Source organism: Molothrus ater, chromosome 25 (genome assembly GCF_012460135.2).
Source record: "Molothrus ater isolate BHLD 08-10-18 breed brown headed cowbird chromosome 25, BPBGC_Mater_1.1, whole genome shotgun sequence".
NCBI classification, from domain to species: domain Eukaryota; kingdom Metazoa; phylum Chordata; class Aves; order Passeriformes; family Icteridae; genus Molothrus; species Molothrus ater.
In genome coordinates this window covers 1,855,268-1,870,569 of record NC_050502.2, presented here as the reverse complement: position 1 = coordinate 1,870,569, position 15,302 = coordinate 1,855,268, and the positions used below count along the sequence as shown (strand labels likewise).

Genomic DNA, 15,302 nt, shown 5'->3' with positions numbered 1-15,302 from the left:
AGATTCCAACACCAGGAGGACACTGCCTCCAGGGATGGATATTTCAAGGGATTTCTTTCCATCTGACAAGGAGGCAGGAGGCATTTGATAGGCATCATCAGAAGTTTATCCCAGAAAATTTTCACCTGACAGGATTCCAGGAATTATCCACCGGTTCTGGGAAGCGTGGCAGCAAGAAAGAAAAACTCTGATAGTATGCTAAAATATGCTAAAGAAGAGCCCCTTCCAGAGCCCAAAAGACTGTGTAAAACAGACCCCAGAAATGACATTTTGGAGACCCACATGGACTTTGGTGTGATAGAGGCCAAATCCTGAGTCTCCCCGACCCTGATTGCCTGGCTCAGAGTCGAGATTGCTTCTGGCTTTTTCCAAATTCATACTTTGATTATTTAATAAATGTTATGAATAAGAAGCTTGACTAGGCAAATACTCAAGCAGCAATCAATTTATTATTTAGTATGGTAAAGTATGAGCAATACAGCGCTGGGTACAGTGGGGGAAGTTTTCCCTCCAGCTGCACACCGATAATTGAGGGTTACAGGTATTTATAGGGGTACTCATCATATTTTTCAGCAGTTTCTATTTCCAATTTTTTTTCTCATCAGCAATTTGTATTCCAAATTATTCCATCACAATTCTATACACTATTGTGATCTTGTATCTCAAAAGGAGCATCCCAGATGGTGGCCTGTGGATGTGTTTCTGAGGAAGCCCCTTCTCCATCTCTGCTGCCACCCTGAGGGGCACCGGGCCCGACTGTCCTGTGGGCTTGTTTGTGAGGGAGCCCCTTCTCCCTCTCCCCTGTCCGCCAACACCGCCTGAGGCAGACGAGCTGGGGCTGGGACTGTGGGGCTGGGAATGGGACTGGGAATGGGTAAGTGGGGCTGGGACTGGGAATGGGACTGGGAATGGGATTGGGACTGGGACTGGGACTGGGACTGGGACTGAGTAAGTGGGGCTGGGACTGGGAATGGGACTGGGAATGGGATTGGGACTGGGACTGAGTAAGTGGGGCTGGGACTGGAGCTGGGTCAGTGGTTCTGGGTCACTGAGTCTGTGGTTCTGGGTCTGTGGGTCTGTGGTTCAGGGTCACTGGGTCAGTGGGTCTGTGGTTCTGGCTGTCACTGGTTCTGTAGTTCTGACTGTCACTGGCTCTGTGGTTCTGGATCTGTGGTTCTGGGTCATTGGATCTGTGGGTCTGTGGTTCTGGCTGTCTGTGGGTCTGTGGTTCTGGATCTGTGGTTCTGGGTCACTGGGTCTGTGGGTCTGTGGTTCTGGATCTGTGGTTCTGGGTCACTGGGTCACTGGGTCTGTGGTTCTGGTTGTCTGTGGGTCTGTGGTTCTGGGTCTGTGGTTCTGGGTCACTGGATCTGTGGGTCTGTGGTTCTGGTTGTCTGTGGGTCTGTGGTTCTGGATCTGTGGTTCTGGGTCACTGGGTCTGTGGGTCTGTGGTTCTGGGTCTGTGGTTCTGGCTGTCTGTGGGTCTGTGGTTCTGGATCTGTGGTTCTGGGTCACTGGGTCTGTGGGTCTGTGGTTCTGGGTCACTGGGTCTGTGGTTCTGGCTGTCACTGGGTCTGTGGTTCTGGCTGTCACTGGGTCTCTGGTTCTGTTTGTTGTTGCTGATAGTGTTTAGCCAGTGAAAACCCATCACAGGGTTGAACCAGAAGGGGGAATTACCTCATCACCTGTGCTTCTAATTGGGAATTCTAGTCAATTATGATAATTTGCTAAACTTATAAAACTGTGTTCACCCTGTGGGAGGCAGGCTTTTATGGACACTTTTTCATAACTGCTCCTGAAGGCCTCCAATAAAGACCAGCTTTTTATTACCTCCTCAACTAATATTATCTCAAAAGTGTGTGTTTTTTTCATTTATAGGTTCTTAAAGCATCCCCTTGACTGTACCAGTTGAGTGCTAAAGTGTCCCTGACTATATTGGAGCATGGTAAAGGTGGGAATAATTCTGACTGCAACAGGATGCTGATTCTTTGCTTCTTTTTTTCTGCCAAGGTCAGGATTAAATGTGTGAGATGGTATTTCTTGCTTGGACTCAGATTTTTATCAGTTCTTATCTCTGTCACAGTCTCACAAACTCTGAGTTCTACAGCACTCTAACTAAAAACAAACTAAAAATGGAGCCCTGTCCCTCTCTCTACAAGGCCTTTTAAGGATAAACTATCCAATTAAGAAATGACACCTAAATTATTTTTATTTTTAACCCAATAACCAACCACCCACAACCAAGCCCACAATGTGGACTTTTTTATCCAATTACACAAAATCACCGAAACCAATGGAGAAGAAAGTGAAGAAGAAGGTGAAGAAGGAGCAGCCTCTGCCCTAAAACCTCCATCTTGCTTTATCTATATTACTGTATTCCAAAACCTTAAACTCTAAGATTTCAACCCTGTGATGTGACACACTTCTACTCAAACTCCACACCCACAATCCCAGTTCTATCATTCCATTTTGGAAGCCTTCTCCAAAGGTCAAATGCAGTGTTCTCTTGGGGGTCAGTGCCTGTCAGCACAGAAAGTCTGAAATTCTCAGCATCCAGGGTTCCAAGAGCAGGAGTCTTCAGTGACCAACCAAGATGGAAAACAGAGGATAACAAAGGATAACTGCTAACAGTTATCCCTGTTAGCCTTGGTAAATCATTTACCTGAGTTCTAACTTAAGTAGAATGGTACCATTGTTCCCAACTTGGATTATGGCCAGGATGAAAACTTGGAATTGATAGGAAAGATGTGATAGGAAAGAGAATTTAGTCATTACTTTATTCTGGCCAGGATGTGCAACAGAAATTATTTCATCCACACGTGCCTGGGTTGTGCAGTGAGATTCATTCTGTCACACATGCCTCTTTAGCAGATTTTCACATATTTATACAAAGCCCCAAAGAAATTCTCGCTCATTGGTCTTAAATGACACAATTCTTAGTATTTGATCTCCTACTGGTTGTTGATCCCTTTGCCTTCAATGCTGATTTGTTCTTCATTCTTTGGTTCCCTTACCAATCCCCCACCCCTGACAGCCCTCAAGGTGCAATCCCCACCTTTGAGAATCACTAAGGGATGTGACACATTTCACTGAAGCCAAGGGGAATTTTTGGCAGGTTCCTCTGCACAGATCAGTACAGATGTACGCATCTCTGAATGTGTGTGATTTGATTCTGCTATGAACGCTTTTATCATGAATCTGTTAGTAAGCGCTGTTAAAGTGTAAAAAATGCTATTGAATGTTTAATTGTTAAATCAGTCCATGTCTGAGTGCTGCTAAACCCTTTTGCACCACTATCTTTTTTGTACCCTCACCCTTTTGCATCCTCAGTAAATGTAAAATCTCCTTCATGTAAATCATCCTAAATGGATTCCAGTCTGTTTTTCCTATGCATACTTCAGCCATGTAGCCAGCAACAGGGTGAACATCATAATTCAACTCCCTTAAGTTGCACTTTCACAAATTTGCAGTAAAATCTGATTTTTGCCAGTACCTTTGAGTGGCCAAACCATTCACTGGTGACATCAGTGGGCACACACAACTATACACATGTGTGTGCACGTACAGACACATGGACATACCCATGTGAGAAAGGATACTCACTTCCAAAACATTTAAAAGGTTTATTAAAACCTTATCAAAAATACAACAGAAGACTGAATGGAGAAAATATTACAGCACTGGCAGCAAAGGATTTTCCCCACCATGTGCTCACCCACACAATGGAGGTTTTGCCTTTTAACCCTTTAGCCACTCCCGAAGTTCTGTCCATCTGTTCCATCCTTCTTTGCTGTCCAGTGGTGGAGGTCACTTCCTTAAATCTTGATTGGGGGTCAGCTGTTGCCATAGTAACGAGCCAACCCTCCCAAATGTCCCAAAGCCAGGTCACCCCTGATAACAACGCAAGGGGGGTGTAAAACATAACTATAAAACTTCTCTTAACATATACATAATATTTGCCTTTAATTGTGAGGGTCACCCATGGCATTCCTCACCTATCACACCCAATGTGTGTCTGGCCACAGAGATGACAGGAACACCAGCAGCCCCAAAGCCTCATCCTGCTCCCCTCTGGCTAATCATCCCTCAGTCCTTGGGTGGAAAAACACAGACACACAGACACACAGACACACACACGAGCGGATCCGTGTGCACACACGGCTGCAGAGCCAGCCCAGCGCCTCTGCCTGCCCCGCAGCTCTCCCAGCATCTCCCCAGCTGCGGGCACCGGCACTCGCTGTCCCCGCCGCCCCGCACCCAGAGGCGGCCCGAGGTGCTGCTCCGCTCCAGGAGCGAGTCCCGTGCGGAGACAGAACCGCTCGGTACCGCAGCAGCTCCGGGAGCGAGGGCGGGCGGAGCTGCGGGGCCGGAGAGGGGCGGCAGTGGGGCCGGCAGCGGCGGCGGGCGAGGGTGTACCGCAGCTTTTGGCTCGGCTCGGCTCGGCTCGGCTCGGCTCGGCTCGGCTCGGCTCGGCTCGGCTCGGCTCGGCTCGGCTCGGCTCGGTTCGGCTCGGTTCGGCTCGGTTCGGCTCGGCTCGGCTCGGTTCGGCTCGGCTCGGCTCGGCTCGGCTCGCCTCGGCTCGGCTCGGCACGGCTCGGCACGTCACGGCAGCAGGAGATGCACCTGCGGGAGTCAGATCCCCATCCCAGCCCATGTCTTTGGGACCCTCCCCAGGCCGTGCCGGGGCGGTGATGGAGCGGGAGAGGAACGTGCACGCCCAGAAGTGTGCGAGGAAGAGGAGAGCGGCTGTGAGGAGGTTCCACGAGGAAGGAGTCTCTGTCGGGCAGGTAGGGAGCGGCTCCGACGGGCAGAGCGCTGTCCGTGGGTGCTAGAGCCGTGGGCCGGGTTTGGTGCCCTGTGCCAGTTAGAAATTACAAAGCCTGACAGAAGGCTCACACAGTGTGCATCTGTATGCAAACCTTGGGATAAGAAATGCTGACTGAGTAATGCCATGGAATAGGACAGACATTGCTGAGAAAGAAATGGAACTAGAAACAAGTCTCAAAGGATGGCCTTAGAAATAAGACTGGATCCTTTGAGAAATAGAACTATGAAAGATGCATTGTATTAAGACCCACGAGGGACAATTTCAGATGACTGGCTTTAAGGCATTTGCAGCATGGTGTGGCTAAAGCTGATAGGCCAAGAAATGCTTATAAGTATTGTAATTAGGAAATAATTGGCTTCTGATTGTGATAGTGTGAATTATAACATCTGTATTGTCTCACTCTTCACACGAGGCTAAAAATAGAATAAAAGGTTTTAAAACGCCTCTCAGTTGCCCCATCTGTGGGTCACAAAAGGGGTTAATCCGACATGTGCCAACAGCTCCCGGCGGGGCTCCGGGCGGTTCGGGGCTGCTGCGGGGATGCCCTGCCCAGCCCGGCCGCCCTCCCCCTCGGGTTCCAGGGTGTCCCAGATGCTCGTCCTGGAGATCCCCGCTAGATGGGCCCCGCGGCCTTGCTGTCCCTGCACAGGCTCTTCTGCACCGGCAGCAGGGGAATAGGGCTCCTGCCTTGCACTTGGGGTTTAGGGGAAAATGACGGCTGAGTGAGAAGAGGGATCTGCCTCACACGGAAACAGGGCTGGACCCCGCAGCAGAAATGATTTGACTTTCATTTGCACGGCAGAGTGGTGTAGAAGGGGGCAGATTGCTGATTTAACCCTAGTGCAGGCTGCCCTTGGCCATGGCAGGGGGTTTAGGATGAGATAATCCGTAAGGTCCCTTCCAACACAAACCATTCCGTGATTCTGTGAACCCCTTCACAACCGAGGGCATCCTCCTCCAAAGGACATCAAAACTGGCTACAGCAGCTGCAGGAGTTGCTTTCCCTGCCCTGGGCTCCCCAGTCACTCCCTTCTGGCCTCCAGCACAGCTGGCTGCATACTTGGCAAGCATTTCCCTGCCTGGCAGAATGACCCCACAAAGGCAGGGAGAGGAAGCTGTGAGCAAGGCAGCACAGTGCCCTGGGTGGAGCAGCACCCTGGGGTGCCTCAGGTGGAGTGGGGCACAGCTGGGCAGTCACAACAGCTGTAACATCTGTACAACATTTGCTGTGGAACATTAGATGGCTGCAGTTAGTTTGCTGACAGTTTAGAAAACCCTAGGAAAACCCCCATGAATAACACTTCTGGTGCCTCAGTCGCCTGCTGTGGAAGGTGCTGATAACCTGCCTCTCTCCTTACCTCAGCTCAGGGGTTACCATTCATCCAGTCAGGCTTTCCCAAGCCCAGCAGGGCTTGGCAAGACACAATCCAGCCTAGTGATGCCTCAGGTTTTAGCTTTATATTTTTCAGATTCTATTCTGCTTTAGTGTGTAAGTCTAGGCTTCATATTAGGGGATGTTGAGCTCTTTCCACAGAATAGGTAGACAAAACAATTCCTTCTCTAGCTGGGGACCCAAGGACAGCTGATCCAAATCTCAGGCCCAAGAGCACAAACAACGTGGAATGAAGGGAGAAAAACAAGAAGGATGGGACTGCATGAGGTAAAGCTGTAATTGGACAATTAACTCCAATATGCAAATGGACCAGAACTTATAAAAGTGTGAGACCCCATGACCTGTCATCCATTTTGTGACCACTTTGGGTTGTGCTGCCCAAGGTGGATCTATTTGAGACCTCTTAATAAATCCCTACTTTATTCTTTAGGGATTCTCTGTTCTAGGTCAGCCTTTACAAGGCATCATCAGGCTGGTTGGGTTCCTGCATCCCCAGACATCCTCCACACCCTGCATGCAGAACTTACCTTGGTAAGGCTAAGCAAGTGGTTAAGTGACCAATGCCAGCCAAGGGTTTCCTCTGTGCCTCCAGAAAAGCAAGTCTATAGGAATGTGTCTTTTGTTTACAGAGTGATAAAACTATCTTTTGTCTCTTTAAAAAGGAAAAACGCCCAGAGGTTTGCTTCTTCAATTAGGTAAAAACACACCTCACAAGACTTTGGGGACTTCACCTCCAACTTAAGGATAACCAATCGGACAGGAGCTAAAAAGTCCCACCTAAGCAATTTAGTAGAAAAGAAAGAACAAAGAAACTAATCACTTTTGTGAGGTGTTTTACCAGGAGCAAGAACCTCTTGCACCTGGCTCAGTTTTTCTCTGTAAAGAGTTTTGTTATTTTGCCTTTTATTAAAACTTTTCTGTTTCCAACACTGCTACTGAAGCCATCCTGCTGATTTTATGCTTTCCAAGGTAGCTGAGCTATCTTGGGTGTGATACAGATCTCCAAGAGCTTATGAGACTGAGGAGACCATATAACACAAGCCTGAGCACTTTTTGGGCTCACCATGATTCCCTGGAGCTCTGAGATTGGGGTGTCCTAAGTGAAACGGACCCAGCCTCGAAGGCCCTACAGCCCCAGTATCACATGGTCCAGGTGTGCACAGGTGAAATCCTGCAGAGGAGGGGCTGATGAGATGAGGGGGGAAACTGTCCTTGGGAGCTGGCCAGAGCTGGCTGCTCCATCTCACCCTGCAGGATGAGATTCAGCAAATGCACATTTGCCCTGGGCAGCCCGGCTGCTTCCCGGTGCGGGTGGGGACCTGGGGACAGAGCTGAGCCGGGACACGGTGGGGATATAGGGACAGAGCTGACCTGGGGACAGAGCTGACCTGGGACAGAGCTGAGCCGGGACACGGTGGGGACGTAGGGACAGAGCTGAGCCAGGACACGGTGGGGACGTAGGGACAGAGCTGACCTGGGGACAGAGCTGAGCCGGGACACGGTGGGGACATAGGGACAGAGCTGACCTGGGGACAGAGCTGACCTGGGACACGCTGCAGCTGGGGACCTGGGGACAGAGCTGAGGCGGGACAAGGTGCAGATGGGGACAGAGCTGATCAGGGACACGGTGGGGACCTGGGGACAGAGCAGAGCCGGGACAAGGTGCAGGTGGGGACCTGGGGACAGAGCTGAGCTGGGGACAGAGCTGAGCTGGGACAGGGTGCAGGTGGAGACCTGGGGATGGAGCTGACCTGGGGCACAGTGCAGGTGGGGATGTGGGGACAGAGCTGAGCCAGGACACGGTGCAGGTGGGGACCTGGGGACAGAGCTGAGCCGGGACACGGTGCAGATGGGGACAGAGCTGAGCCGAGACATGGTGGGGACATAGGGACAGAGCTGACCTGGGGACAGAGCTGACCTGGGACAGAGCTGACCTGAGACACGGCGGGGACACAGGGACAGAGCTGACCTGGGGACAGAGCTGAGCCGGGACAGGGTGCAGGTGGGGACCTGGGGACAGAGCTGACCTGGGACAAGGTGCAGATGGGGACAGAGCTGATCAGGGACACAGTGGGGACCTGGGGACAGAGCTGAGCCAGGACAAGGTGCAGGTGGGGACCTGGGGACAGAGCCGAGCCGGGACACGATGGGGACTGAGGACAGAGCTGACCTCGGACACGGGTGCTCCTCTGTTGGAGGCAGTGGCCAGCCTGTCCCACCCCCAGCCCAGCCCGTGGCACGCCAAGCACTCGCCCAACTCCCCATGTGCTGGGTAAAGAGGGAACAGCTGCAGGGGCCCTCAGGAGCTGGGACAGCACCCAGAGCCAGGCTGGGATCTAAATTTAAACTCATGCTTTGTGTGTTTGTACATGCGAGTGCAGGCTCCAGCCCCCACTCCCCCAGCGCCTCCCCGGCTGCGCGGAGGGGACAGAGCCAGAGGAGCTCTGGGACCTGGGGAAGGGGGGCTCCACTGCAGGGCAGGAGGGGAGCAGACAGCTAGGGGAGCAACACCATGGAGCCCTCTTCTCCCCAGGGTGACGTGAAGAAGAGGCAGCAGAAGGAGAAGTCCAAGAAGCCGGTACCACCGATAGCTCCTCGTCCACCCAGGGCTCTGTTCTGCCTCACCCTGGAGAACCCCCTGAGGAAGGCCTGCATCAGCATCGTGGAGTGGAAGTATCCTGTGGCTGCAGGGCTGGCAGCAGTGTGTGTGTGGCCTGTGAGCCTGGTGGGCTGCTGGGGAGAGCTGGCAGCCTGTTCCAGCTTGCACTGTCTCATCAGGCAGCGAGGCACCCAGGGAGCCCTGCAGGATGCATGGCAAAGGCAATGGCTGTGCTGGCTGGGGAAAGCTGGGCTGAGGAGTGGGTCAGGCCTTGGGTGGGGTGGGACAGGGACAGGCAGGGACAGCCTGGGCCAAGGGACTGGGGGCAGTGAATGTGTTGTGTGTATTGTGTGCTGGGGAGCAATGGGGGACAGACTGCTGAGAGGGGAGGGGGTTTGGTGTGGCAGAGGTGGGGATGGGGTCAGTGGGGACAATGTGATACTCTGGAGGCTTGGGGGTGGTAGCAAGACCCTGGTGAGTTGCTTGGGATGGCTCTTTGTGTGTAGCACAATCTGATCCCACAGCTGTGCTCTGCCCTGGTGGGGGGCCTCCCCCAAATCCTTGCTGACTCCATTGTCCTCTCAGCCCCCTTTCCCATCCCTCCCTGGTACTGCTGTCACAGGTGAAGGCTTTTTGTGGGTGCTACTGTTCAGAAGGATAGTCCTTCTTTGTGCCTTTGGCTTAGTGTTGTAGTTTGGGTGTTGCTTTTTGACCTTTTCACTGGGGCATTGCAGCTCAGAAATACCAAGATGGCATGTTTCTGCCATGCATCCAGAAACTAGAACTTTGTTCATCCATATTTTATGTAAAGGAAGAGAGTGGGAGATGAAAATTTTCACTTTGATTTCAGCGAAACGTTTGGGCTGTAGCAAAAATGATGGACTGGGCAACAGAATCAAGCTCTTCCACCACATCTTTTCTCATTTTAGTTACTGACCCTTATCTGTGTGCTCCTGGCCTTGGCAAGATGATCCCACCCCTGGCCAGGCTTCACTCTGGGAGGTGGCTTGGTCACCTTAGGCTGGCTGTGTTGCTGTGGGAACACCAAAACCATGCCCAGGGATGCTGCTTTGTCCAAAGCCCTGTTGGCAGGCATGAGGGCATGCTCACAGCTCTGGTGCTGCTGGAGGCTGAGACCTCATTCCTTTGCTGCAAGGGGACTCTCTGCCCTCCAGGAGTGGGAGCAGGGCCAAAATGGGGGAGCTCTCATTTTCTGTGTCTCTGGCTCGAGAAATGATGGTTCTGTGGGCACAGAAGGGAACTGGGTCTGTGTCTTAAATGGGCACTGAGAAAGGAGGAAACTTGTGTGTGTGCCTGAGTGGCAGGGGAGGTGTGGCACTCACATGCTCTGAACAGAGAGAGACATCATTCTCTCACAGGATTTTTCCTGAAGAAATGAAGAGAGAAAAAAGAGAACAATTCTTATCTCTATTCTCAGCTCCTGTTGTTTTTACACATGTAAAATGTGTTAAGAAAACAGTTCACCAAAAGAGAATTAGTAATTAAATTCTACTAAAGATTATTTTATTTCCTTAGCCAATTAAAAAAAACCCCTATACCTGACTGTCTAGTGACAGTCACGAGATTTTCTTTAAAATATATATTTTATGTAGTATAATATAATATTCTTTTAATATTTCTTTAGTATAGTATATCTTTACTATAATATAGTATAATATAGTATAATATGATATAATATGATATGATATATTTTTAATAAAACAATTATTCAACCTTCTAAATCAATAGAATTAAATACCAATAATTTCCTTATATCAGGGGCTCCCTAAATACTATAGGGAGGAGCTGGAAATAGGATTTACATCTTGCAGCATGCTCAAACACATTCTTCTGCTGGGCCAGCATGTGCCAGAGCAAGTGCACAGCACAGGGAGGGTCTTCCCTACCTCAGTGCTCTGGAGGGGGACTGGCACCATGACATTTTCTGAAAAATCCCTTTGCCAGGATTTCTTCTCCTGGGAAGATGGGAAGCCTGAGCTTCTCCATGTTTTGCTCCTCTTGAATGTGGTCTGGAGATTGTTTATCCAAACACATGAATTGTTTTTAATTAATGGCCAATCACAGCCGGCTGTGTCTGACTCTGTGAGTCAGTCATGGGTTTTTATTATTTATTCTTTTCTAGGCTTCTGATGTCTCCTTTCTCTTTCTTTAGTGTAGTTTTAGAATATATAATATATATAATATAATATAATATAATATAATATAATATAATATAATATAATATAATATAATATAATATAATATTCAGCCTTCTGAGAACATGGAGTCCAATTCTCATCTCTCACCTCGTTCTGGGGACCTCACAACACCACAGGGGATGAGTGGGTGCCCCCAGCACGGTGGCATGTGCAGGTGGCTCTGACCTGTGCAGGACAAACGATCCAGGGAATCAGGTTTCTGCAGTGCCTGCCTGTATTTATACCCAGCTGCACCTGGCTGCCCTCACTCAGAGACCAGGGTATGTGACAGGGTCGGGTCGTTCCAGTTCCTCTGAGTTATTATGGTCTGCAGGGCCATGCAGGCTGCCAAGGGGAGATTAGCTGTGGCCCTCTTGTGTGTGGGTACCTGGTTGTGGTATTTTCTGGGACCCCGTCATTGGAAGGAATGATGAATCTGATTCCATGTTCTTAGAAGGCTAATTTATGATTTTATGATACTATATTATATAAAAGAATAATAACTAAACTATACTAAAGACTACAGTAAGGATACAGACAGAAGGCTAAAAAGATACTAATGAAGAACTTGTGACTCTCTCTTCAGAGTCCGACACAGCTTGGCCCCAACTGGCCAATGAGTCAAAACAATTCACAGAAGATACCAATCTCCAAGCAGCAAAACACAGGAGAAGCAAATGAGATAATATTGTTTTCCTTTTTCTCTGAGGCTTCTCAGCTTCCCAGTAGAGAAATGCTGGGTAAAGGGATTTTTCCAGAAAATCTGACTGCCATGCCTGGGCTGTTGGTTCTGTGTGGCAGTATGGGTTCCTGTTCCCTGGGCCCATCACTGCTGTGTGGCTGCTGCTGTCAGAGCACAAAGCTGAGCCACAGGGGTGGGCTGGGGTCTTTTTCAAGCAGTTGAAGTGTGGGGAGCATCACTCCACTCAGCCCAGGGTGGGCGAAAGGCTGACTTGAGGCAGAGGGTGTTTTCTGCTGAAATTTGCTCACATCTCAAGAAATACGTTCATCAGAACAAGGAAATTGAATGTTCTGCAGTTTACTGGGTGTTGTGTGCAAGGCAGTCCAACAGCCTGATGGTTGTTGGGATGTGTCTCACTTTGTGACACACGCTGGTATTTCAGGTCATTCTGTAGCCAGGAGAACTTCAAGGCAGATGGGGGAGGATTGTGGGAACCCTGGAGGACCACAGAGGCCTAATTCCTGCTGCAAGGCAGATGTGGGGGCCCTTGGATGCTGTGTGCTGAACAGAAAGAAGTCAGATTGCAAGACAAGGAGATGAGGAGGATGCTGAGGCTCTGTGTCAGTGGCAGGAGGCAGAGACACTGTCCCCAGTTATCCACATGTCTGTTTTTTGGTTCAATCTGTCCCACTGCATTTCTGCCTCATAACTGTGCCAGAATCACAGGCAGCAAGTGGATTTCAGCTCCAGTTACAGGAGCTCCAGTGGAGGTCACCCTTCAAGGAGGGCTTGTCTTGCCCTGCCCAAGCAGGCAGGGAAGCTCCAGACCCTGGGCTCTGCCTCATTACCTGGACACAAAGGGGAGCAGCTTTCCCAGCTGAGTTCAGTTTTTAAAGTGTCATCAGGTTGATGGATAGAAAGGTTCAGAAAAGGAAACGAAGCCTGTGATGAGTCCAGGACAGAGCTGACAGCACTCAGGCTGCTGTGGACAGCACGGTGCCCCTTGCTCTGTCATACTGGGCTGCACAGTGGTGTGGCCACCAGAGCCCAAGGCAGCCCTCAAGGGAGAATGCTGTAGGAAACAGAGAGTGGGGATCCCTGAAGGGAGAGCCTGGCTGCAAATGAGGCCCTGGAGACAGAGTTTGAGCTCTTTGGAGGCTTCAGGAAGGTGAGAGCTGAAGCTTGCCCAAGAGGTTTCAAGGCCCAGCAAAGCAGTGACAGTAGCAGGAGCCTGAGAGTGACCCAGTGCCTGAACCAGGGTCTTCATGGGAAATAGTAAAGTCATCCCTTTTATTCTGAGGTGTTATAGGGCTCAAACAGCACAATTTCTACCTTGAAGGGGTGGGACAGCCCTCAGGCTGTGCTCACTCCTGGGGACAGGCACAGCAGTACTGCCTGTCCTGGGCCACCATGGCTGTAGGACACCTGGGGATGGTGTGCCACAGGAGCCCCTGGATGAGCTGCCCTGTCCCAGAGACCTTCAGCTGGGGCCATGGAGCCCCTGTGAGACCCGAGCAGCAGGAGTCTCCCTCATGGATGCCAAGTGCAGAGGGAACTGGGGCCTGCCTGCTCTGGAGGGGATGCTTGGGTTCATGTCCTAGCTGAGACAATGCAGAGCAACACTCCACTTCCAGAACGCCTCCAACTGTTTTTATTCTAGCATACATGCTTCTTATGCATTCTTACAGAACCCATAAGTTTACTCATTGGTCAGTAAAGACAAAGTGCTCATTGGAATAGGCAGTTGCAGATTTCTCTTATTTATCCTTCTTTCTTTCTTGGTTTCTATGGTAGAAAATTCTTTCAGGGGTAAACGTGGATCCTCTTATCAAACTTCCCTCTGGCTCACAGAAGTTGCTGTAAAACCTCTTCCACAGGTTCAGTGCCTGCATTCTGCAAAAGGCTCCTGGCCCTTCAGGGTGGTTCACTGAAGGATGAGGAGGGGGAAGCTGCCAGCTCTCCCATCCCTTTGTCCTGTGGCAAAGCTGACCCCAGTGTCCTGGCCCTGAGGATGTGCTGAGGCTGAGCTCTGGCTGCTTTCTGTGCTCTGCCCCCATGGTGGGGTTGGTTCTCCACACCAGGCAGGCATCACCTTCCATACTTGTTTTTGGTTTGCTGAAGGCTGTGTTTTTGGTAAACAATTGGGCCTTGATGGGTTTGCCTAGTTCCTTTTACAGGTTTTAATCTTTCTTAATGGACTCTCCTCTGTCAGGTTAACAAGATATTTAATACTCTGCTTGTTTGGTTTGTCGTGTATTGGTGATTTGTTAATAATGTACAGATGTAAGCTTGCTTCATAGAGGGAGGACCCTGGTTACTCATTCTAGCATTAATTCTCCTATTTAAATATAGGTTAGCCTGTTAATGGGGAGGGAGTCATAAAGTTCTTATATTTTTGTAGTGTACAGTGTGTGTAGCTTTAACACACTCTTTGTTGATGGCTGCTTGAGGGCCCACAGTATAATTGGGAAATCAATATTTATCTGCTCGTAGAGCTTGTATTCTTTCTTAAAGGAGCTGGACCCCCTTTAAATAGCCCTAAATAGGACAGGACAGGGGTGGGGTTATTTTGCTTTTTCTTTCCTGTCTGCACTCCTTAACACTTCCTCATAGACCCTTCGAGATCATCATCCTCCTCACCATCTTTGCCAACTGTGTTGCTCTGGCCATCTACCTGCCCATGCCTGAGGATGACACCAACATTGCCAACTCCAGCCTGGTAAGGAGCACCCTGGAGCCCTTCCTGCAGCCCTGAGGGCTCTCTGGGGCTGGTGGCTTGGGGTGACACAGCTGCAGGGTGGCACAAGCTGCTCTGGGGGTGCTGCCCCAGGGGGGTGTCAGGCAGTGTTGGTCCAGCCAAAGCTGCTGCAGTCACTGGGAGGCAGGGCTGGGAAGAAGTGACTGCAAAATGGGTTTTCAGAGGGGCTGAAAGCACCCCTGGGTAGAGATCAAAGGCAGCAGGTTGTGTGTGGAGTAGACATGAAGGAAGAATTGATGCCAATGAAGGAAAAAATGTCCTCTGATTTATTTTTTATCACACTTTCAAAAAGAAACATCCTGTTCCAGAAAGGCTTAAATGGTTTGCTGCAGCATTTTGGAATAATTTTTTCTGACCTTTCCCTTTCAAAACTCTATTTTAATTTTGTTATCTTTTATTTAAGAGAGGAAGAAAACCTGTTTCTGTTAGGCAGAAAGGTTACTCCTTTCTAATCATTATTCCATATTCTTCCACAGTTGCTCCAGTTTTCCTGGAATATGATGTTTTGATGTGTCCCAGATCAACAATTTACACTATTTTTAGATTGCCACACCTTTCTACTCTTCAGATCCCCACTGTGGTTCAATCCACATTGATTTCCATTGAGAGACTGAGTATAATGACTGAATCCAAACACCTAAATCCCCCTTTTAATGAAATGGGGTTCCAGGACTCCTCAGGATGAGGAGGGTGAGATCCTGGGGTGTTCCTTCATGCTCCTGGCTGGTCTGACCAGCCTCCCTAACCCCTCAGGCTGGTTTGGGGTTCTTCCCTGGCTGGGGGGCACAGCAGGCTCTGGGAGGTGCTGTTACCTCAGGGGAGGGGTAAAAGAGGAAAGCAAGGC

General features: G+C 50.0%; 1 protein-coding gene across 1 annotated transcript in view; it reads left to right on the top strand.

Annotated features, from left to right (window-relative positions):
• Positions 1-8,628: 8,628 nt before the first annotated feature.
• Positions 8,629-15,302, top strand: part of CACNA1S (calcium voltage-gated channel subunit alpha1 S) — a 61,477-nt gene continuing 54,803 nt past the window's right edge. Inside the window, 2 exon segments of the mRNA XM_054517261.1 lie at positions 8,629-8,894; positions 14,314-14,419. Coding sequence (XP_054373236.1) covers positions 8,734-8,894; positions 14,314-14,419 — 267 coding nt within the window. The 5' untranslated portion in view covers positions 8,629-8,733.